Below are 22012 nucleotides of genomic sequence, written 5' to 3'. Positions count from 1 at the left end.
CAAAATCTCCCGGGAGGGACGCGGGGCAGAGCCGAGCGCTGTTTGTCCCACGTTGGAACTTTGTTGTCCCCCGTGTGACTTTGTTGTCCCCCGTGTAACTTTATTGTCCCCCGTGTGACTTTGTTGTCCCCCGTGTGACTTTTCACTGTCCCCCTGTCTGTCCCCACGATCTCTCGCAATTCCCTCTTTGCCAGCCCGCGGGACTCGCCCGTTTGTCACAGGTTTGAGGGAATCCCGCGCGGAGCTGGAGGCACAAAGTTACAGGAGTTGTCTGACAGCACGGATTTGTTCGCAAAATGAGAGAAAATGAGGGGGTGGCACGTTCTCCGCACCGGGAGCTGCCCCGGGCACACACCGGGAGGGGACCGGCTGTTCCTGCGCTCTCGGGATCGGCGCTTTCCCTTCCCGAACCGGATAAACGCCGTTTATCGCAGTTTTGCCAAAAAACGGCGACACCGTGCACCGACCTCCGGCCCCGCTCAGGGCATGGAGACCGGCCATGCCGACGGGACCACGCCCCCCTCGTTACCGGAGACCACGCCCCCTCGTTACCGGAGACCACGCCCCCTCCTCATTACCGGGACCGCGCCCCCTCCTCATTACCGGGACCCCGCCCCCCTCCTCATTACCGGGGACCCCGCCCCTCCTCATTACCCGGGACCCCGCCCCCTCCTCATTAGCGGGGACCCCGCCTCCTCCTCATTACCGGCACCGCGCCCCCTCCTCATTACCGGGACCCCGCCCCCCTCCTCATTACCGGGGACCCCGCCCCCTCCTCATTACCGGGGACCCCGCCCCCTCCTCATTACCGGGGACCCCGCCCCCTCCTCATTACCGGGGACCCCGCCCCCTCCTCATTACCGGGACCGCACCCCCTCATTACCGGGACCACGCCCCTTCATTAACGGGACCACGCCCCTTCCGCGCACAGCCAATAGGAAAGAGCCAGGGGGGCGTGACACGCGGACATTTTGTTTACATTTTGCCAGACGCCAGAGGCGCCCTTAGCAACGGCGCGGCGGTTGCTAAGGGCGACGCGAGTTCTCGCGATATCCCCGCCCGGCGGTCGCTACGGGCGACGCGAGTTCTCGCGAGACTGCCGGGAGGTGGCGGAGGCGGCCAAGATGGCGGAGGCGGCGGCGGAGCTGCTGGAGCGGGCGGCGCGGCGGGACGCGGCCCTGGAGGAGCTGCGGGCCCTGCGGGTCGCCGTGCAGGCCGTGCCGCTCGCCGCCCTCCGCTCCCGCCTCGCCGAGCATCACCTCAGGGCGCTCTTCGGCCTCCTCGCCGTCAATGACCGGTGAGCTCCGGTGGGCCTGCCCGGCCCCGCTGCCGTGCTCCCGGAGCGGGGCGGTCCCGCCGCCTCCCCGGCTCGTTCCCTGCCCTCTTTCTGGCCGGGAGGTGGCACAGCGGTGTTCCTCTCCTCAAGGGCTTCCTTTTCTCTCCGTCCCGCGCAGGGAACAGGTGTCCGCGTGTGTTTCCATCCTGGAGAGGCTCCTGCAGGCCCTGGACCCGCTTTACGTGATCCAGAGCCTCAGGGAGGAGCTGCACAAGGGCCTGTTCCACCCCGATGACTCCGTGAAGATCCTCGCCATGTCCCAGGTACAGGCTTTCCTGCGTTTGTCCCCCTCTGCTCTTTCCTGCCTTTGTGATAAAAGCAGGAATTGTGCCCTACACTTGTGCCATTTGGGATAATTTCTGTGCATTGTGTATAATGCTTTGTGATATGTCAATAATAATGTCCAAAACTATGTCCTGTCAAAAGCAAGTTGTGAATAAAACTTCAGCCACGTGCCCTGGTTAAAGCTTTCCAGGCCAGCAGGTGATGGAAGAACTAAAAGCAGCAAAAATTTGATATTCAGGATAGTTTACACTATTGTGGAAACCCCAAACAGGCTGTGGGAGCTCGACACTTGCTGCATTGATTTCAAAGAAGAGGAGTGTGGGATGTTGTGGTTTGGGATGGATTTATAGAAATTCAGCTGAGAGCAGCTGCTCAGGTGTTGTCCAGCTGAGTTTTGATCCAAAAACCTCAAAAAATTGTGACTCTGGTTTCTGTTCAGCTGCTCCAGTGCTTGAGAATCCTTACAGTGGAAAATAATTTGTTCTCATGTTATTTTCTGTGTCTCTTTGATCAGATTGGGAGGATTGTTGAGGACTCAGCTGCTGTCCCAGAGATTCTGCACAGCCCTGAGCTGTTACAGCAAATCATAAACTGCATTGGAGAGGAGAAAATAGCAGTGGCCAAAGAGGTAAAGGTGCCTTTGTTGTCCCATTCCTCTGCCAGCTGACTGGTTGGTGGCAGTAATAATGAGCTGTCATCAGTGAAAAGTGAATTAGAATTAAATTAAGTGTATAGCTGTAGTTAAGTAGTTAATAAAGAGCTAAAACCTGATAGTCTTGGATTTTCTTCTCTGCGTGATTTGTTCCTTTTTAAAAATGTGAAAAACGCCAATCACTTGTTTTTAGAATTTTAAATGTTTATTAGCAATAAAATGGTGGTAAAAATAGTAATACAATTAGAATAATAATCATTTGGGCAAATTAAATTAGGACAATAAAAGACAATAGAGACAAAGAGTTACTGACAGCAGCACAAGCCTGAAAAAGAACCCACTTTAACAGAGGATTAACCCTTACAAACAATAACCTGTTGCATATTCATACACCTCAGACATGATGCATAAATTCCATTCAAACACAGGATTCTGTCTGGTCATGGTCAGCTTCTTCCTCTGAATCCTAATGGGAAGAAGTTCATTTCTCCTGATAATGGAGCAATAAATTCTCTTGCTCTGAAAGATTCAGGTGTCCTGTGGCTGTTATCTCACTGTGAGTCCTTTCTTTAAAAAAAAAGCATCCTACATAGCATCGTTTCTATTTTAACATTTTGTTATAACCTAAAACTATATTTCACACACTACTTAAGAGAATTAACACAGCATTGCTTTCTAGCATAGCACGTATAATATTCGTTTTAATATTTGCCAAAAGCCAATCACAAAACATGCATTTTTCACACCAACAAGCTCCTGTTTTTGCTTGCAGGCCATCAAATCTCTGTCCAGGATAGCCCAGAGCCAGGAGGGGCTGGAGGCCCTGTTTGGGAGCAGCTTGCTGGGGGACCTGAGGAGGGTCATGGCCACCAGTGACATCGTTCGCTACCGCGTCTACGAGGTGGGCACACCTTCTCTGCTGCTCCTGCTCCCAGCCTGCCCTTTATTGCTTTTACATCATTGTTTCTCACTGCTTCACCCCCTTTCCTTCATGTCTGTGTTGTACCGAAACTGGAAAGGAGTGGGAGATGACATCATGAGAGCCCCCGTGCTGCAGTAACTTCTCTTTCTCATTTTTTGGTGTAAAAGTGTACATTGCTGTTAATTTTCTGGCTTGTGGTGCCTAAGGCATTGGAAGGGCTACACATAATCACTAAAGGCACCAGAAAGTGTTTGTTTCACTGAAAATAAAAGTTAGATAGTTAACTGTTGCCTCTTGACTTTTGGATGTGAAGTGCTGCTAAGAGTTTTGGAGAGATGCCAGCTGTCAGTCTAGAGATGTTTGGCAAAGGGGGAATAACACAATTTAATCATTCTAGAGCTTAATGGGGATAGCACAGGAAGAGCTGATTGTGAATAGAGATCAAATGCAAGTGCTGGAAACTTGGAACTCCTTATGAAGTTGCTTCAGGCAGACATTTGGGTTAATAATAAAAATGTTATTAAATGTGATTCCATATTTAATATATGTAATTTTAACTAGCACAGAAGATGTATTTGGCTGTTGCAGGGAATTATAATAATGTTTTTATAAACTGTCCTTTTTGCTTTTGTTTAGTTAATTGTGGAGATTTCATCAGTGTCAACAGAGTCTCTGAATTACTGTGCCAGCAGTGGGTTAATCTCGGAGTTAATTGGGGAGCTGACTGGAGAGGATGTGCTGGTCAGGTATGTTGGTGAGTGTGCCAAGGACATTTCCACCACTGTTAAAACTCTAACAAATGTATTTGTGTGTGTTTCTTGTAAAAAGAAAAACGCTGTACCTGCCTCTCCTTAAACTGTCTTGGGTGTCAAATACTTCATACATTAATGGAGTGACAATTACCGTGTGTGGCTGCAGCAGAAACATTTTCAAGCTCTTTCCCAAATCTAAAGAGCTGAATGAGCTGAACAGTTGGGATCATTTGAGTTTCTTTGCTAGGATTGTGTCTTATGGGTGTGGTTTCTTTTTGTTAATCACTGAGTGCTTCAAGCCCCACTGAAACAAACCCAAATCTGGTTTTTTTGGCGTTGCAGGGCCACGTGCATCGAGATGGTGACAGCGCTGGCCCACAGCCCGCAGGGCCGGCAGTACCTGGCCCAGCAGGGAGTGATCGACAGGATCTCCAACATCATCCTGGGGGCACAGTCTGACCCCTTCTCCAGCTTCTACCTGCCAGGTGCCGCTGAATTCCTCCTTGCCAGCCTTTGCTGCTTGCTTTGGTTAAATGCACAGCGCTGCCAAGCCTCTCTGCTGAAAGCTCAGGGGAAATTTTGAATATTAGATTGTCCCTCAGCGTTTTTAAATATCCAGTATTGTACATATCCAGTCTGAAGGATGCTCCTCAGTAAGATCTGGGCAGGCTGTGCTGTAGCTTTAAAGTTTGTGTTATTGTAGCCTTTTTTAGGAGTACAAACATCATGAATTAAGCAACAGTCAAAATATTTGGCTTGTTGCTTAGTTCTGTCTTTATTTTGAGCTCTTTACCAACCAACACTGTTCAGCCTTAATAACACATGTTTAGGAACAAATCAGTCTCATGTTAATGTACATTTAATTTTGCCGTTGCTGAAGTTGCTGTTCTTCCACTCAATGCTTTTTTTGGTTTTGTTTTCTCAGGATTTGTTAAATTTTTTGGCAATCTGGCTGTTGTGGACAGTCCCCAGCAGATCTGCGAGCGCTACCCTGTCTTTATGGAAAAAGTCTTTGAAATGGCAGAAAGTCAGGATCCAACCATGATTGGGGTGGCTGTGGACACACTGGGAATCCTGGGATCAAATGTGGAAGGCAAACAGGTTTTACAGAAAACCAGTTAGTATCTTCTTTATTTAATAATACTTTATAATATAAGAGTGAATCGGTTTGGGGTGATACAGAAAGGAATGGAAAAAATATTCACTTATCTAATGAATAAATTTATAATGTAACTGGTGGCTAACTATATTCCTGTAGAGATCTGGCTGAATTAATTAAGAGCACTTTGTTTTTGTTTTGAAAGGAAGTAGATTTCAAAATCTCTTAAGCAAAATGGGGCACCAGGCCAAGAATGCCCCCACCGAGTTACGGCTCCGCTGCTTGGATGCCATTTCATCCCTGCTTTACTTGCCTGTAAGTTGGGCTTTTTGTCTTTGGTTTTTCTTTAAATCTCCAAGAATGAAATCATCACACACCTGAGTAACTGTGGGAGACATTTTGCAGCCTCTAGGTCGGGTGGCAGTGGTGCTTTCAGTGTTCTGAGTCATGGATTTACTGGTTTGAAATTCCCTGGTTGGTTTGCTAAAGGTTGGGTTTGTTTGTAGGGTGCCAGGTGTTCTGAAATGTTAATAAAAGATGAAGTCAAGACTTCATTGATGAGGGAGTTGAGAGGAAGCAGGTTCACATCCTTGTGCTCAGAGGGATGGGAGCAAACTGTTCCAGTCCCTGTGGTCTTTGGATCCAGGGCTCTGGGTTAACAGTGTAGCTCTAAAGGGGTGATTAAACCATTTGAACACATCCCAAAAACCTGAAAGCTTTTCATAATCCTAATCAAATTCTCATTTTTATGATTTATGCAGCCAGACCAGCAGACAGAAGACCTTTTAAGAATGACTGAATCCTGGTTCACATCCTTGTCCAGCCAGCCCCTGGAGCTGTTCAGGAGCATCAGCACTCAGCCATTCCCTGATCTCCACTGTGGGGCTCTACGGGTGTTTACTGTGAGTGCTTTTGCTCTGAAACTTCAGGGAGGGACTTGTGGTGCCCTTCAGTCTCAGATTTAGTTATTTCTTCAAAGTGAAGGATTTCAGATTCTAGTTGAAGTGATCAGAAAAAGGCCTTGATCCTCAGGCCCCACTTGGCTTCCCCATTTAAATGATACAGCAGACACATCATGTCTGTAATGCTAATTTTCTAATAAATTGGAGAGGGGGATAAAAAAGGCAAGAGCTGTGCTCCAAGGTGCTGCTTCTCTAGCAGAGACACTGCTGTGATAATTCCCTCAAAACTCTGAGCTCTACTTGTTCTCCAGTGTTAAACCCTGCTGCTTGATTTGAGTGGTGGTTTCTTATATAATTTAATTTTTCCTGTTCCTTGTCACTGTACTAAAACCCTACTGTGTAGCTGCTTTTTTTAAAATGTTCCCCCCACCTCTCACATCTTTTGTTTCCTGTTCAGGCCATTGCAAACCAGCCATGGGCACAGAAGCTGATGCTGAGCAGCCCAGGGTTTGTGGAGTACGTTGTGGACAGATCTGTGGAGCCTGACAAAGCTTCAAAGGATGCAAAATACGAACTGGTGAAGGCCCTGGTGAACTCCAAAACCATTGCAGAGATCTTTGGCAATCAGTACTACCTGAGGCTCAGGGCTTACCTGCTTGAGGGCCCCTATTATGTTCAAGCAGCTTCTACTACAGCTGTGGAAGGAGCAGAATAATGTCCTTGGTGTCTGGGGTGCCCCTCTTGCAGAACACAGTCCTGGCACAGGTGTTGAGGTACAAGGTGTAAAAACTCTCCACACTGGAGGTGTCTCTGTAAAGGAGTGTGACGATATTTTGACTCTATTTGAAATGAGTCAGGAGAGCAAATTAAAGCTTGTTTGGTATTTCCCCCTAAAATGTCATGGCAGAAGTTCCCTGTGTGCTTCATGAGGCAGGTAACCCAGGTGAGCACTTAGCAGCTGCTGGCTGTTTTATTTGGCAGAATTTATCAGTGTTTGTTTCAATTGTTCTTGGGTTTGGAGTTTCTGTTTTGTTTTATCGGTAGGTTACAGTTCAGTTAAGAAAAACCACCAAAACACCTCAAGGTTTGTAACCTCAGATGCTGCCATAATTTATATTATTTTTTAATTCCTTTTTTTACCTGCCAGAGTTGGCACTTGCATGGAACACTCTGTTCTGTCAGAATCCTGTTGCTGAGTAAGTGATAGTGCCCACATGAGGGAGTATGGACTGGATTCTCTTATTTTCAACCTGCTGGATGTGAGTCTTGCTGGAATAAATAATCCTAAATATTGTTTACATTTTCTGCTGAGGATTTAAAAAGAAAAAAAGGTTTTTAGCCCTTTTAAAAACAAATCATTGCACTCTGTAGGGATCAAACCCACCAGGGAGCTCTGTGTCCCTGGCTGGCTGTGCTGTGGGGTGGCAGCTCAGTTTAGTGGCTGGAGCACTACAAGGCTATTCAGAACCAAATCTTGAATTGTTTACACTATTTTTTAACAGAGATGCAATTTTTTAAAGTGTTATTTAAAGAAATGTGGTATTTTAGTTACCTGAGTTAGATCATTAAAAGGGATGAGAACATGGAGCTCTTGTGTGCAGGGAATGAATGAAGTGGGAGTATGGAAATGTGGCATCTTAGGAAGTTGGAATCTTCTTTTGAAGATGCCAGAGCTGTGGCAGAGAATCAGGAGTGGCTGGGCGCTCCATGGTGTGTGTCTTTGCCCATAAACAGACTTCTGTCAAAGCCTTGTATTATTTTTGTTGAGGAGGAGCAGAATAAAACAAGAAATTACTGCTTTGGGGCTTCTTTAGTTAAGTGTGGCTGTGGGGAGTCCTGCCCTGTGTCCCTGTGCTGCCAGGGGAGCAGGGGGATCTGTCCTGCAGGAACTCTGGCTTTGCCCGAGGTAGGTGGAGGTGCAGCTGGCATTGCCTGCCAAAAATTGCTGCCAGGAGAGCTCAGAGGAGCTGGGGGAGATCCCTTAATGTTTGCTAAGCTGTCTAAATGCAGGTGAGGTGCCTTGTTCCCCAAGATGTCCCTGAGTTGTCATCCTGCATCCCAGTGCTGCTGCTTTTACCCTCAATGTGCCCAATAAAGATGTGCCAGTGAGAAATGCACTGCAGTGTCTCATGTCTGGAGAGAGCTCAGGAGCTCCATGGATCCTGCATCCAGCAAACACTTTAAAGCACTAAAAAGGAAATAAAAGAGTGTACAAGTCCTTGGCTTGCACTTGTTCTGGGCAGTTCAGCTCTGTTATTGTAGGTGGCTTTGTGTGCTGGTGGCTCTGTGCAGCCATATGCTGAAATGTCAGTAAAAGAAATCAATATATAAACCTGTTCTGCAATTCATGAGCCTCTTCCATGTGTGTTTTCAGCTGGTGCTTTTGAAGGCTACTCTGTGTGCTGAGTATTTAGCATCTGCTTTGCATGGTACATTTGCCAAAGACAATATTTTAGAATGCGCAGAGATGCCAAACAAGGGGATTTTTTTTATGTATACACATATGCTTTATTTTGTTGAGCTTTGAGCTCAGAGTTGATTGATTAATTGATCACTTTCCCCTTATTACTCAGAGGCAGTTCCCTACCCATGCTGTACATTGCCATATGGATTACATGCTGCTGCTGTAGCTGATATAAATGACAATTTTGAAATGTGTTGTTTTTGTCACCCCCCCTTAAAGTAACAGGTGGAAATAATTGAGGAAAACCACAAAATGGAATGCTGGAGAACTGAGGTAACATGCTGAGGTAACATTTGGTTTAAAAAACCCAAAAATCCCAAACCAAACCTTGTCATTTGATGGATGTTAACAAACAGCTTTACTTGAGGAATTTCCATGATGGCTCAGTGTCTGTTCCTGCTGGAGCTGCTCTGTTTCTCTCTGAACCAGCCTGCTCAGAAGCAGCTCCTTTTGTGGATGGAAAGCTTCCCCTTTGTTCCAGAATTCTTTGGAAGTAGGTGGTGCCTCACTCACATAAAAAAGAAGTTTTGAAGACTGAAAAGTGTGAAAAGCCATGGGTATAGACAAGTCTGCTGGAATATCCTTTTTTACTTCCATGCATGCACTTGTAGGTACTTAGAGGCAGAGGACATCCAGTTCTGCTCTGTCACACTGTAACAGTGAGAATCCATTTGCTGCTGAAGGGAAAAGAGCGAACTTTGGGAGGGCATCCTTTGTACGGGATAACACAGCAGATGAAAGAAAATCCAGCCTCTTCAAGCAGGAGTTAAGCATTAACTGACGAAATGAAGGAGCTCATTTTTTATCCTGTCCAAGCTGAACTGTTTGAAGTTATCAATGTAGGTCAGAACCTTGCAGGACACCAGGCTGTAGTAGGTTTCCAGTAGGGAGCAGTCCTCCCCATCGCTCGTTTCCTTCCAGTCCGTAAATAGCTCGTCCTCCCTCATGGCAGAAGAGGTGAAAATGAATTTATAGCAGCAGGGGTTGTAGCTGATGTGCTTGTCCCCAGCGAAGCGGGAGCTGTGCCTGGCACTGATGCCAGCTCTCTTGGCACAGACCCCTACAAAGGCAGCGGGGGGCAGTGCCAGGGGCACCTCCCTGGCAGCCACGAAAACCTTGCGGGCCACGTCCTGGGACAGGAGGAAAGCGCTGCCGTGGCAGAAATCCGGGTAGAACTGCTGGGGGTACAGATGGAGGGGGACAAAGCCGGGGCTCTGGGGGTCCCTGTCGGGCACTGCGTGGTGAACCACCCTGCCCAGGTAGATGTCCTCCTGCTGGGCTAAGCTCTGCAGGTAGCCAGCCAGGCTGGGAACACCCACAAACACGTCCTGGGCTGTGTGAAGGATGAACCTGGCACGGGGACAGAAAATCACCGTCCACTCCACGCTCATCAGCATCTTCTGTGTCTGTGTCTGGGGGGAGTCGATGAAACTGCCTTCAATGATGTCTCTGTGCCTTTGAGCCTCCTCCTGGACCTCCAGCTGGGTGCTTGCTGAGGCTGCCTTCCCTACAGCAAACACAGTGAGCACACTGTAAGCCCTGGAGGCCGTGGCGTTGCCCCAGGTCTGCCTGATGGCATCACGTCTTGTCCTGTTCTCCGGGCTGCTGCACACCACAATGAGCAGGAATATCTCCTGGTTGGAGCAAGTCACTGCACTGCTGCTCCTGGAAGAGAGGTTGGCCTCCAGAGGATCCAGATCCAGCTTCCTGGCCCTGTCCCTGATCTCCAGAGCCTTTGCATCAGTGTAGGAGAGAGGCAGGGACTGCAGGAAGTATTGCTCCAGTAAATCTGCCCCAAAGAGCAGCAGGTGGAAGAGCAGCACATTGCAGAGGATGAAGCACCACTGGTGTGTGCGGAGCCTGCAGAGCGTCAGCTGGAACAGCAACAGGGACACTGAGCTCTCCTGCCTCTCAACCCAAAGGCTTTCCCTCATTTTACAATATAAGCATGCAAAGCAATCACTTCTAGACTGGTCTTTGTATTATTAGTGTGAGGTTTTTTTCTCCTAGAAACTAAGAAATCTGCTTGAGGCACAGAGAGATCCCAAACTCAGAAGGGCGTTAACGTGTTGAAACTCTCTGTGCATCCATGTGTGGAAATACTGAAGTATAACTTGCTATGAATAATATGAATAATTTTTGACTATTTTCAACCTGTTACTGAAGGCTTGAGGTGCCCCTTAATCTGTCCTTGAAGGACAACTTGTGTTATTTGGCCTGACCCTGCCCTATGAAAGCTGTCAGGGTTAGAATCCAGAGGGAAAGGCAGGGTTGGATGGGGCTTGGAGCAGCATGGGAAAGTGGAAGGTTGGAAGGGAGTGGAATGAGATGATCTTTAAAGTCCCTTCCACCCCCATCCTGTGAAAGCTGTAAGGGGCTGCAGCACTTACCTGCATGGTGCTGGGAGCTGTCCCTGCAGCAGGGGCTCTCTGGGCAGTGTCTCCTGGCTCTGGCTGGATCTGGGTCTGCAGGATCCAGTTACTGCCCAGTACCTGCAGCCTGTGCCTTCCACCTCACCTGCCTGGGCACAGGAAAGATGATCCCCGGGGCTGATCATGTTGCAGGCACATAAAACACAAAGCTAACAAAACCCTGGCCTTTCCCTTCTTTAATTTCTGGGAAATAACTGAAGCAAACGCTGGGGCTTGCTTGGTCAGAGGAACCCCTGGCACCGCCGAGTCTGTCCTTGACCTGCTGGCCCTGGGGGTTGTGTTTGTCACAGCTGTGCCATTGTGGTGTTGGTCCCCAGTCTGGGGCAGTTGCTGGGCTCTGCATCTCCTGAGCTGGAGCTCTGGGCTGGGAGCTTGTGGGGTTGCCTCGTGTGGGGTGGGAGCTTGTGGGATTGCCTTGTGTGGGGTGGGAGCTTGTGGGGTTGCCTCGTGTGGGGTGGGAGCTTGTGGGGTTGCCTCGTGAGGGGTGGGAGCTTGTGGGGTTGCCTTGTGTGGGCTGGGAACTTGTGGGGTTGCCTCGTGAGGGGTGGTGGAGGCCCCCCGAGGCCGTGGGTGCTGCTGGGCCGGGCTGGCTGCAGCCCTGGGGCTCTCCTGGCCGGGCTGGGCCTCGGCTGCTCCTCAGGCTCCGTGTGTTGCTGTTGGCTCAGCCCTGGCTGTGCTGGAGCCGCGGGGGCTGGGGAGCCACAGGGGCCTGGAAGTGCTGCAGGGGGAAGTGCCAAAGACACCACAAACAGGATGGAGCTGTCAGCAGGGGACAGTTGGCTTTGGCACTGGGGCTGGGGAGCACTGAGGGGAGAGGGGCTTTGGGATCCCAGCAGGGCAGGGAGGGTTGGGGGGTGGCAATGCTGCTGTTTGAGGGGTGGGTTGGGGTGCTCAGCCTCGGCGGGGCTCCAACCTCCTTGGGAGAGCAGGGAGATCGTGGTTTCTGTTTAATTCTGAGATTTCTCAGAGGTCAGGGTGCGTTTCTGTTCTGCATCCTTGGGTGAAAGGAGAGCACAGCACTGCTCTGGTTTGTCTTGGCTGGATCATTGCAAGGCTCCCTGCAGCATCCTCAGGGCAGCCTGGATTAGCCCAATGTCCCAGGGACATGGAGGAGAGCTTTGATTTCTGCCTTGAGGGCTCCAGGGTTAATCCCCAGCCCTGGCTGAGCTGCTCAGCTCTCCCAGCTGTGTTGATAAAGGGAATAGAGGAACTACAGAAGGAGCCAGGTTCCCAAAATCTGCTCACAGCTTGGAAGTGCATCTTACCCCACTGAAAAACCCCAAAACACTCCCACTGTGCAAGTCCCAGTGTGGATTTCTGCTTCAGGCTCTCCAAAAAGAGGGGAAACTTCCCCAGGGCCTGTGTGTCAGCTGGGCCACAGCTTCATCCAGCCCAGCCTCACACTACAATCCCCACAGAAGTTGTGCTTTGAAGCTGGGTGAGCTGTCAGCACGGGAAGTGTCAGTTAAATGTGTGCCCTGAAATAAAAGGCTAATAAGGAAATTTTTTTCATGTACAATAATACAGCCCTGCAACTCCAGATACCCATTCTGGGGGAAAAATATTTCCTTCTTTGAAGATATTCTGTCTCCAGCTGAATCATTTAATTAGCAAATAAATACCAGCGTTTGAAACCTCTCACATTAAAAATGGAATATCTTTAGAATAATAAAATAATAGTAATAATCAGCCCCACGTGTGTATCATCCCTGGTGCAATTAAGCCCAGCGTGGTGCTGGCAGCCCTGCTGAAGCCATTCCTTTAGCACTGCTCTGTGGTGGCAGCAGCACCTTTGATACCAAACATATAAAATTAACACTCCCTAGCCCCAGTCAGGGCACAGGCAGCTCTTCCATGTGGGTTTTTCTTTATCCACAGAGCCTGGTGGAGTCCCACTGGGAGAAAGCTGAGGAGCAGCAAGGCAAGGAATGCTGGAGGGGAAAATAAGTGAGTCCCTGAGCTCCAGGAGGTTTGCCTGGGGGTGATCCCTCCATCACCTGTAGCCCCAGGTTTCAGCAAACACAGCACCAGCAGCTCATTGTGACCTTATCTCCCTTTTCAGGAGGGTGAAATGAAGCTCTTTTGGGAAATCTTCACTCCCAGGGAGATCCAGGAGTTTCCTGGACAGGAGTGAGTTCAGGACCCTGGAATGGCTGCAGTCAGGTCAGTGGGGATGGGAACACTGTTCCTACAGCTGCACTGAGACCCTGCACAGTGCTGGGGGTGTAAATTAGGCAGTCAACCAGGAGAGCAGATTTTCATGAGCCACAGGGCTGGAATTTGCTGTCTGTGAGATTGTTTTCACGTTTTCATTAAATTTTATGTTCATGAAAACCTCATTACAGGAGCAGGGATGTAACACTGTGAGCAGCTTGAGCTGTCCTAAAGCTGTGAGTGCTCAGACTGGAGGGTGTTTGGGTTTGATTTTTTGGAGAGTGTTTATTTTGTGATACCCAAAGGTCAGAGCAGAGCTGCCACGAGGGTGGTGGGAGATGCTGTTGAGCAGGAGGAACCCAACCTGCAGCTCCTTAAAACATCTCCTAAAGGCTCCTGGCTTCCCTCCCAGTGCTGGGAACATTTGGAAGGGGGAGCAGAGCCTGGCTTCCCTCAGCTCTGCTCCACTTCACTCTGTGGAAATGCGAGGGCTTTGGATGACGCAGCGTTCTCAGGAGATGGAGCAGCAGAGGGGGATGGATGGGACTGGTGGATGGGGAAAATCCAGTGAAAATCAGGTTTCCCAATATGAATTTGTTCAAATGTGAATGCTTGAGCTCAGCCTGCCCTAGATGTCCTTCTGGGCAGGGTGGGCACCCCTCTCTGTGCCCACCATGGTGCCCTTGATAGTCTCAGGCTCTTCCCAAAGCCAGCTTGATTCCCACAGGCAGGTTTGCAAATTTTCTCTTGCTGCCTCCTGCTCCAGGGATGGCTCAGAACCCCTCTTGGAGCCCTCCTGCCACAACATCCCTTTCCTGCAGGCGTTCCCTGTGCTCTGATGGATTCACTTGTCTGATTCTCAGGCTCAGAGATGCCCCTTGTCACCCCAGCAGTCCCCAGCCAGGATGCTCTGGGAGCACCAAGCACTCCCAGGTTTCCAGAGTGTTTTGGATGCTACACAAAGCATCCCTTTTATTCCAACCTGCCTTTTGCAGTTTCACCAGCACACACAGACCTGAGAGCACGAGGGGCTGCAGAGGGACCTGTCTGGTTTTTAATAACAGCATCAGTTGCAATAAATAGAGATGGCTGTTTAGTCTTAGTCACCTAATAGCAATGTTTGTGCTTGAAGACATGATTCAGCTCTTGCAGGCAGTTCTTCACCTCACATTCTCCATGGGGTTTGGGAAATGATGGAAGAAGAGGCTTTGTAAGAGTTCTACAGTGTGTTTCACTTGTTATTTGATATTTAATGTCCCTTTGGGCATTAAATAAAAGTAGGAAGCTGAAAAGCAAGCCAGCAAACCTGAGCACTGTCAGAGCAGACAAACATCTCTGTGGCTCCCAAAGTGCAGATGAAGGTGTCTTTGCTTCTGATTTAATGGCCTGGTTGATGAGACTAAACCCAAGTCTTTATAGCCAAGCTTCCTGCATTCTTCTTTTTGTTTTGCATACATCAGTCTAGGAGTTACAGAGCTCTCTCCTTTTTTATGGTAAGTTTGATTATTCCTTCTTGAGATTACTGACAGCTTTGACAATTCCCTACCTCTGCATTCCTGGGTAAGACAGCCTCAGCCCCCTGTGTGTTCTGCAAGTGCTGCATTGAGCCTCAGAGCCCTGAGTTTAACAAGAGCTGAGTGGAAAGAGCAAAACTCGTGTGAAATGCTGAGTTGTGAGGCCACAGGGCCGAGCAGGTTCCCCAAGTGCTCTCCCTGCCAAGATGTCAACTTGACACTAAAGCTGCTTATTTTGCAGCGGGCCTGAAGTTTCCTTGTTGTTGCTAATTCTCAGACTGTGCCATGTGAGTTGCTTTTTTGATGCTTTCTTGGTGGTTTTTGCCTCGTCCTTTCATTGCCTGCAGGCTGTATCTGTGCCTGGCAAATGGAGACTCACTGAAATTCATTTGACACGCACAACATCCGCAGCGCCGGAGTCTGGGCTCGGGCTCTGCTCTGATTAAATTCACTGCACACTCTGACAACGTTTCCAGCTGGGAGCAGATCTGCTGTTGCTGTTCCTGACGCCTGTGGCTGCTCTGCCCTGCGCTGGGCATTTCTCCTGGGAGAAATGGGAGAAGTTCCAGCGGGAGCATTTCTCCTGGGCACCTCCGTGCCCTGGGGTGATGCACCCAAAAAGGCAAAGCTTGCCCAAGGTCGTGGGGGAAACAGGAGCTGGATGCAGCTCCTGGGGCTTAAGTGATGCCCCAGCCCACCCTCTCCAGCTGTTGGATGGATCCAGCTGTGCTCCTGCTGGTCCCCAGGGCTGGGAGGGTCTGCAGCCCCCCAGGCATGGCCAAGGCTCCCGCTGGTGGGGCTGTGCCCATTGCCCCCCTGGCAGGGGGTTATTGGGGGCTGGAGCAGCACAGGGACCCCCTGGCACGAACCCCTGGAGCCCTGTGGGTCGCTGGACACGGATGATGTGCTCTGTGCATGACGACTTTCTCTCGCTCTCGCCTCTGACTCATCCCACTGGTGCCTCCCACAGGTTTATTTATTGTTCTCCCAGACTGCAGGAGCAGCAGAGTTGAGTCTCCCTGCCCTGTGCCAGGCCCCTCCTCGGGCAGCTGGGCTGGGATGTGTCAGAGCAGCCTTCAGCAGGGCCTGTCCCTGCTCCCAGCCCTGGGGGTTCTCAGACAGAGGGTTTGCCTTGCCTGGGAGCCCCCCGTGCTGCCCCCCGAGCCTGGAGAGCAGAGAGCTCTGTGCTCACACACAGCACCCGGCTGTGGAAACGGCACTTGGGGTGTGCTGCTCATCCCCTGCCCAGGCAGGGAGCAGCTCCTTGCTGAGAGAGTGTGCTGTCCTGCCCAGAATTTGGCAGGAATGTTGGGGTGCAGCCCCTTGCAGTGTGTGCTGTCCTGCCCAGAATCCGGCAGGAATGTCAGGGTGCAGCCCCTTGCTGAGAGTGTGTGCTCCCCTGCTCAGGGAATGTTGGGGTGCTGAGGGGCTCCCCAGCTGAGCTGTCACGACTGGGGGAATCAGGAGAACAGCCCTGTAGTAGGAGGTACATGAAATCTTTATTAATTGTGTTTTGTGACAATGTCTGCTGGGAAATGAGCACTTGTAGCACCGATAGCATTTCGGGGAGTGCTGCAGCAAGGCAGGAAGGACCAGCTCAGCCCCCAAAATTCTGAATGACACCTTTGCGGAGGGCACTGCCCTGCCCTTCCCTCATGGTTTCAGGGATGCAGGGAATTGCCCCGTGCCGGAGTTGGGAGCAAAGCCAAGCCCAGAGCTCTTTCCTCAGGCAGGATGCCACCAGATTGCTCTGCTTGTCCCAGTGGTGGCCTGAGCTCACTGGGATGGCACCAGTGTCAGGCAGAACCAACCCCACCCTGCCATTCAAACTCCAGCGTTTGGATGGGGATGTCCTCTTCTTCTGGCTCTTTCTCTTTCATTTTTCATTTCTCTCGGCATCTGACTGTTTTAAATAATTCCTCCCCCACGCCTGTGTTATCACCCAGCATGTCAATACGCTGCTGTGCCACCCACCCCTCTCCTCGCCGAGCTGCACGTTGACACTTCGCACCAGATAATGTGAGGCAATTAGTGAATGGAGAATAACCTTCCCTCTTCAGAGCGGGCTGGGCTGGGCAGCATCGCACGGGTGGATTGCACGGGGAGCATTAATTGCTTTTCTCTCCGGTGACTCCTGGTGTAGGAGAGTCCATATGGAGAGAGAGGAGGAGGAGGAAGAGATGCTGCGGGAGAAACAAAGTCCGCGGTGCTGGAGAGAAGCGCAGAGCGCAGCGCATCGAGCGGGGGCACTTCCCGCCGGCTCCGGGGGCTGGGGCACGGCGGGGGCTGCGGATCCGCCGGGTGCCCGTGGATCACACCCGTGCGAGGGCGGGGGGACCCGGGTCAGCGGGACTGGGAGCTCCGGAGGGAGAAACCAAAGCTCCGGGAGCAGTGGGACCGCAGCGTGGGGGGTGTCACCTGCCCTGGGTGGCACTGAAGGGCTGGGGTGACCGAGGTGGCGCTTGGCACAGAACACAAGGGGCTGTGTGGCCGCTGTGGGAGCAGTTCTTTAACGGGGTATCTGCTCACCAGCCCGGCTCCGGGATCCCAAAAAATGACACCACAGCGAGCTGCCCAGCGCCCCCAAAACGGCCTAGGCTCGGAGAGAGGAACGGAGAAGGAAGCACAAAGGAGAGGAGTGGGGCAGAGCTCCCTGCCTGTGCCGGGGGCGCTCCCTTTGCAGCCGCTCACATCCGCCAGGGGACACAATTTTGGGGCGCTTCACATTTGGCCACACCATCACTGGTGGCACTCCTGGCACACGGGGCTGAGCTTGCCGGGGACGCACCTTGGAGCCCATCCCGTTAACCCTTTCCTGGCGGGTGGCGGCTCCTTTCCAGGCTGCCCACGCTGTCCCTGGCCCGGCGCCATCCCCCAGCGGGGCCGTGTTTTTGCAGCAGGGCCCCCCGGGAGGATGAACGCTGCCGGCCCGGCCGCGCAGCACGGCGCAGGAATTGCCGGGGCTTGGCCGCGCTGTTTGCTTTCGGCACAACCCCGAGGCGCAGCAGCGCTCAACACAAATATTTGTGTGGGTAGTGGAAAAAAAATCCAACCAAATAATAAAGGAAAAGAAATAAAAAAGAAAAGGAAAAAAAATAGAAAAGGAAAAGAAGAAAGGAAAGGAAAAAGGGAAAGAGAGGAGAAAGGAAAGGGGAAATGATGGGGAAAAGATAGGGAAAAAGGAGAGGGGAAAGGAAAATAAAGGAAGCCACCCCAAGGTCGTGCTGAGAGGGACGCGGACCGGGGGATCACGGGGTTGCTGTCCCGGCCCGGGGGTTGCGGGGGCCGGGGCGCGGCCGGCGGGGGCAGCGCCGGGGGAGGAGGCGAGCGCGGCCGCCGGTGCGCGTGGGGCGGAGCCCGGCCCCGCCCGGTGCGCCCCGCCCGCCGCTCCCGCCCGTCCCCGCCCATCCCCGCTCATCCCGCACCTGTTGCCGCCCGCTCCCCGCGGAGCCGCCCGGCCCCGGCATGCGGAGCTCCCGAGCGGCCCGCGGGCTGCCGCGGCGGCGGCACCGGGGCGCGCCGTGATGGGCGGCGGGCGGCGGCCCCGGCAGCGGCCCCGGCACCGGGACGGCGGCGCTGGCTCTGCCCCTGCCCGCGGCCGGCAGCCCCCGGCCCGCGCCCCCGGCTCTGCCCCGCCTCGGCGCTCCGATGCCGTTCTCGGGCGAGGAGCGGAGCCTGCAGGGGATCTACAAACCGGCCGAGGGGCGGCCCGCGCGCTCCGAGTGCTACACCAACCGCTCCTTCGTCTACGACGATGGCAGCGCCCACAGGTACCGGGGCTGGGGAGGGTCCCCGCGGCTGCCGTGGTGGGGAGCGGCGGGGCCGCTGCAGCGCCGAGCTCCCGGGGCGGCCGGAGCGGCCCCTTCCCCTCCCGGGGCAGGCAGGACCCCCGTGCCCCGTCCCCGCCGCTCTCCCGGTGCCTCGGGGCTGCGGGAAAGTTTCTGCGGCGCTCGCAGGCCCGGCCGGGTCCCTGTGGGTGCAGCACCTCGGGAAGCTGCCTGGGGATGGGGAAGGGGCGTTTGGAGCCCCCCGAGCCGTCCCATCCTTCACGGGAAGAGAGTCTGTGCTGATCCCTCTGGGGGTGTGAGGGTGAGGCAGGGCTCGGGTGAGCCCCGGAGCCGCCCCAAAGCCGAGGGGCACCCTGGAAAAGGCTGCATGCCTGTAGGGGCTGCCCAGCCCCGGCTCCATCCCTGGGCTGGGTTTGTGCCCAAGTTGCCGTGTCCGGTGTGAGGGAGGGGCTGCTTGAGACCAGCGGGACTCAGTGCCACCATCCCCTCGTGCCAGGCAGCAGCACCTGTTCCTCACGAGTGGTCCTTGCCCAAATAGCCCAGTTTTTCCTGAAAAATGCTGTGTATTCTCATTGTTCTGGTTAAATTTACTTCTGACTGTCACACTCACCCAGTGCCAGCTGAAGTGTGCAGATGAGTCGTGTGTATCAATTCGTGCTTGGCAGATAAGGACCTTGGCTGGGTTTGTGCCCTGGGCTGCCCAGCTGGGATTTTTTATGTCTTCATCTGCTCACCATGATTTAGGGAAATGATCTTTTATTACAAAAAGCCTAAATGAATAAAGAAGGAACACTCTGTTCTTCAGCTCTCAGTACCTTGCCACTGAGGTGGGTAATTAATGAAATCCTTCAATGTTGTTTTTTTAGGGTTAAGACCCTCATTATTACCTTCTCTCTGTCAGGGACACAATGTCCAAGGCTCCGTGGTGCCTCAGAACCCCCATTCTGGGTGGCACCGTTTGGTTATTTTGGGCACAGCAGGGTGGCTGCAGAACACAGTGCTTTCCCCAGCCCTAAAACCGCCTCATTTTGCAGCTGTGCTTGATGTGTCTGCAGAAATGACACCCTTGAGGGGCTTCTTGTGTCTGTGAAGATCAGGGATGGGTTGGAGACAGCAGCTCCTGGAGATTTCCAACCTCAGCATTAGGGGCAGATGAGGAGTTGCTCCTCATTGCTGACACCACAGCCCTGCCTGGGTGATTTATCCTCACCTAATGCCCTACAAAATCCTTGCCCAGAGATCCTCCTGCCTGTCTCTCTCAATCTGGACTGAGGAACTTTGTTTCCCAATTACTGCTCTGCAGCTCGATGTGTTCCTAACCCCCTCAGGCTCCGGAGAGGTTGAAATGCCATTGCTTGTCTCGCCTGCCCTTGTGCTCAGCCCTTTGCTGCCCTTCTGGAGACATTAAACAATCTGCCTGCAGCTCTCAGGACTCTGCATTTTCCCCAGCTCGGAGCAGGCTGGTGTCTAATGCACTTTTCCAGAGCTGGTCAGCTGCAGAAGCAGAGGAGGATTGTTAGAGACAGGCTAAAGAGAGAGGGCAGAGCAGGCAATGAGCACCCCCAGACCATCCCAGGGGGCTGATCTGCTCTTTGCTTTCCTCCTCTGCAGCTTGGGCTGGGGGCACAAATCCTGCCACTAATGGTCACCCACATTTTAACCACCTGCTGCCTCTCAGCCCTGCCTGCCACAAGGGTTTGTCCCTCACTCCCCAAGGGTTTCCCCTCCTCTCCAGGTGGGGTTTGTGCACAGCCCCAGGGCACAGCAGGGCCCAACACCGTCTCCCTGTGTTCTCCCTGTGCTTGCAGGTGTGAGGGCAGACAAGCAATGTCACCAGAGATGTGTGTGAGGGATGTGGGAGCCAGGGTGCAGCAGCAAAGATGCAGAACACGCTCGCTGAGCCTTGTGCTGAGTGCTCGGGGGACCTCAGCTGGGCTGACCCCGCTGAAATAAGGGGAAACTCAATTATCCCTTCACTTAGCAAATCTAGAGCTGGCTTAAAAGCTGTTAAAGAGAAATTCTGTCTGCTCGGTTTCCTGAGAGTGAAGATGTGTGTGGAAATGTCTGTGAGCTTCCTCCTGGCCCTCTCCATAAAGGGAAAATGTTCCTTAAAGTCCCTCCCAGCTGGAAAGCAAAAGGTTAATTGTAAAAGCACTTGAGAGTTTGTTTGGAGAATAAATACACATTTCTGGCACCCAGAGAGGGTACAAAGAGCCTGAATTTCGCTGTCCTACCTCGTGGGAAATGTGGGTGAGTGTTTTCGCAAGGATCCAGGCTGTCACTTCGGGGAACTCAGGATTTCCCCTGCCTGCCCATGTACGGGCACGGTGATGGATGGGCAGCCAGATGGAAGGACTCACACAAAAATATCCTGCTCGAGTGCGGGGCCAGCGGGAGAGGCAGGGCTGGGCGGGAGCAGGTTCAGATTTCCGTGCTGGGCTGAGGAGGAGCGGCTGGAGGAGCACTGGAGCTGCTGCTGGGGGCCCATGGCTCTGCCCTAGACGTACGTGCCTTTTGTCCTGTCTGCTCTTGGGGGATCCGTGTGGCTGCTGCTGTTTTAGGCTGTGGGAGCAGGATCTGGGGGCTGTGCCAGGGGTTTGGGAGCTGGGTGTGCAAGGGAGGCGAGTCCAGTGCAGAGAGGCTGAGCTTGGGGCTGGACAGCAACAAATGCCAGCCTCGGGGTGTTCCTGTGGGATGGCAGCTCCAGGGAGCTCTGCTCAGTCCCACCTGGCTGGGACAGGGCTTTTGACCCTAAAATTCACAGCAGGATTTGGAGCAGCCAGGTTAAAAATGCCCATAGGCACCTTCTGCCACTCTGGTTGAAGTCTCTGCCTGAGTCCAAGGGCAGGAGAAAATTAAAAAACCACTGATTAAAGGGGATTCTTGCTAAGTGTGAGCACTCCTCCAGGTCCAGGATGGCTCTACCATGGTTCTCCTGCTAATCTCTTGATAAACCCAAGGAACTGTCTCAGTTTAGCACAAGGATGGTCCCTGCAGCTGACAGCCTGTTGTTGTCTCTTAAGTTTTCAATTTTCTGCAAATGGATGAGGAGATGCTTCTTTGGCAGAGCTTGCACTGACCCAGGCTCTGTAGCTAATTAGTAATCAGTTCCTCCAGGAGTGATTACCAGCTTGGACATTTGTCAGCTTCCAGAAAGTCAGCCTTGTGCATTGCAACAACAACTGTTGCTTTGGCTGCCCGTGGGCATCCGGGCCTTGCTGTTCCTGGAGAAATTGCAATGGGGAGCCATAAAGCACAGGGCCAAACATCCTGTGTTTTCAGGGTGTTTATGTGGCAGAGATGAGATAGAAATTCTGCCCTTGTTCTCCTCAGATGGTTAGGAAAGGGAAGTGGGGGCACCCACCAGCACACCTGGCTCAGTGGGAAGAGGTTTTGGGACCCTTCCTGGGTCAGTGAGAAGAGGTTTTAGGACCCTTCCTCACTCAGTGGGAAGAGGTTTTAGGACCCTTCCTGAGTCAGTGGGAAGAGGTTTTGGGACCCTTCCCCACCATTCTGTCCATAAAAGGAGCCCCAATGTGCTCGATGTCCTCCTCAGGAGCTGCCCTTGGGCTCTGGCATGGCCGTGTCACCCTTCACTGGAGAGCAGCAAAGTAGGTCACTGCCTGTGCTCAGAGCTCTTTCTGCTCTGCAAAAATATTTACAGCATCTCTCTGGATCCTGCCCGTCCTGCAGCGGCCTCTCCCTGACCCCA

The 22012-nt window shown here is 52.4% G+C and overlaps 3 protein-coding genes across 8 annotated transcripts in view; 2 read left to right on the top strand and 1 right to left on the bottom strand.

Moving 5' to 3' along the window:
- Positions 1-1121: 1121 nt before the first annotated feature.
- Positions 1122-8296, top strand: PSMD5 (proteasome 26S subunit, non-ATPase 5). Its single transcript, XM_063174467.1, has 10 exons — positions 1122-1297; positions 1455-1599; positions 2136-2249; positions 3046-3174; positions 3832-3941; positions 4290-4432; positions 4873-5064; positions 5252-5361; positions 5808-5948; positions 6406-8296. Exons 1-10 carry the CDS (start codon positions 1125-1127, stop codon positions 6661-6663), a joined length of 1515 nt encoding a protein of 504 aa, XP_063030537.1. The 5' UTR covers positions 1122-1124; the 3' UTR covers positions 6664-8296.
- Positions 8297-9185: 889 nt separating this feature from the next.
- Positions 9186-10346, bottom strand: B3GALT9 (beta-1,3-galactosyltransferase 9). The gene has a single exon (XM_063174466.1). It carries the CDS (start codon positions 10344-10346, stop codon positions 9186-9188), a length of 1161 nt encoding a protein of 386 aa, XP_063030536.1.
- Positions 10347-18125: 7779 nt separating this feature from the next.
- Positions 18126-22012, top strand: part of KCNT1 (potassium sodium-activated channel subfamily T member 1) — an 80555-nt gene continuing 76668 nt past the window's right edge. For all 6 annotated transcript variants that reach the window (XM_063174905.1, XM_063174897.1, XM_063174899.1 and 3 more), the window contains exon 1: positions 18126-18282. In XM_063174905.1, the coding sequence (XP_063030975.1) occupies positions 18161-18282 (122 nt within the window). In that variant the 5' untranslated portion in view covers positions 18126-18160. The remainder of the gene's footprint in view (positions 18283-22012) is intronic.

Source organism: Melospiza melodia, chromosome 22, assembly GCF_035770615.1.
Source record: "Melospiza melodia melodia isolate bMelMel2 chromosome 22, bMelMel2.pri, whole genome shotgun sequence".
In the NCBI taxonomy this organism is placed as follows: domain Eukaryota; kingdom Metazoa; phylum Chordata; class Aves; order Passeriformes; family Passerellidae; genus Melospiza; species Melospiza melodia.
This window is presented reverse-complemented; position numbering and strand designations above follow the sequence as displayed.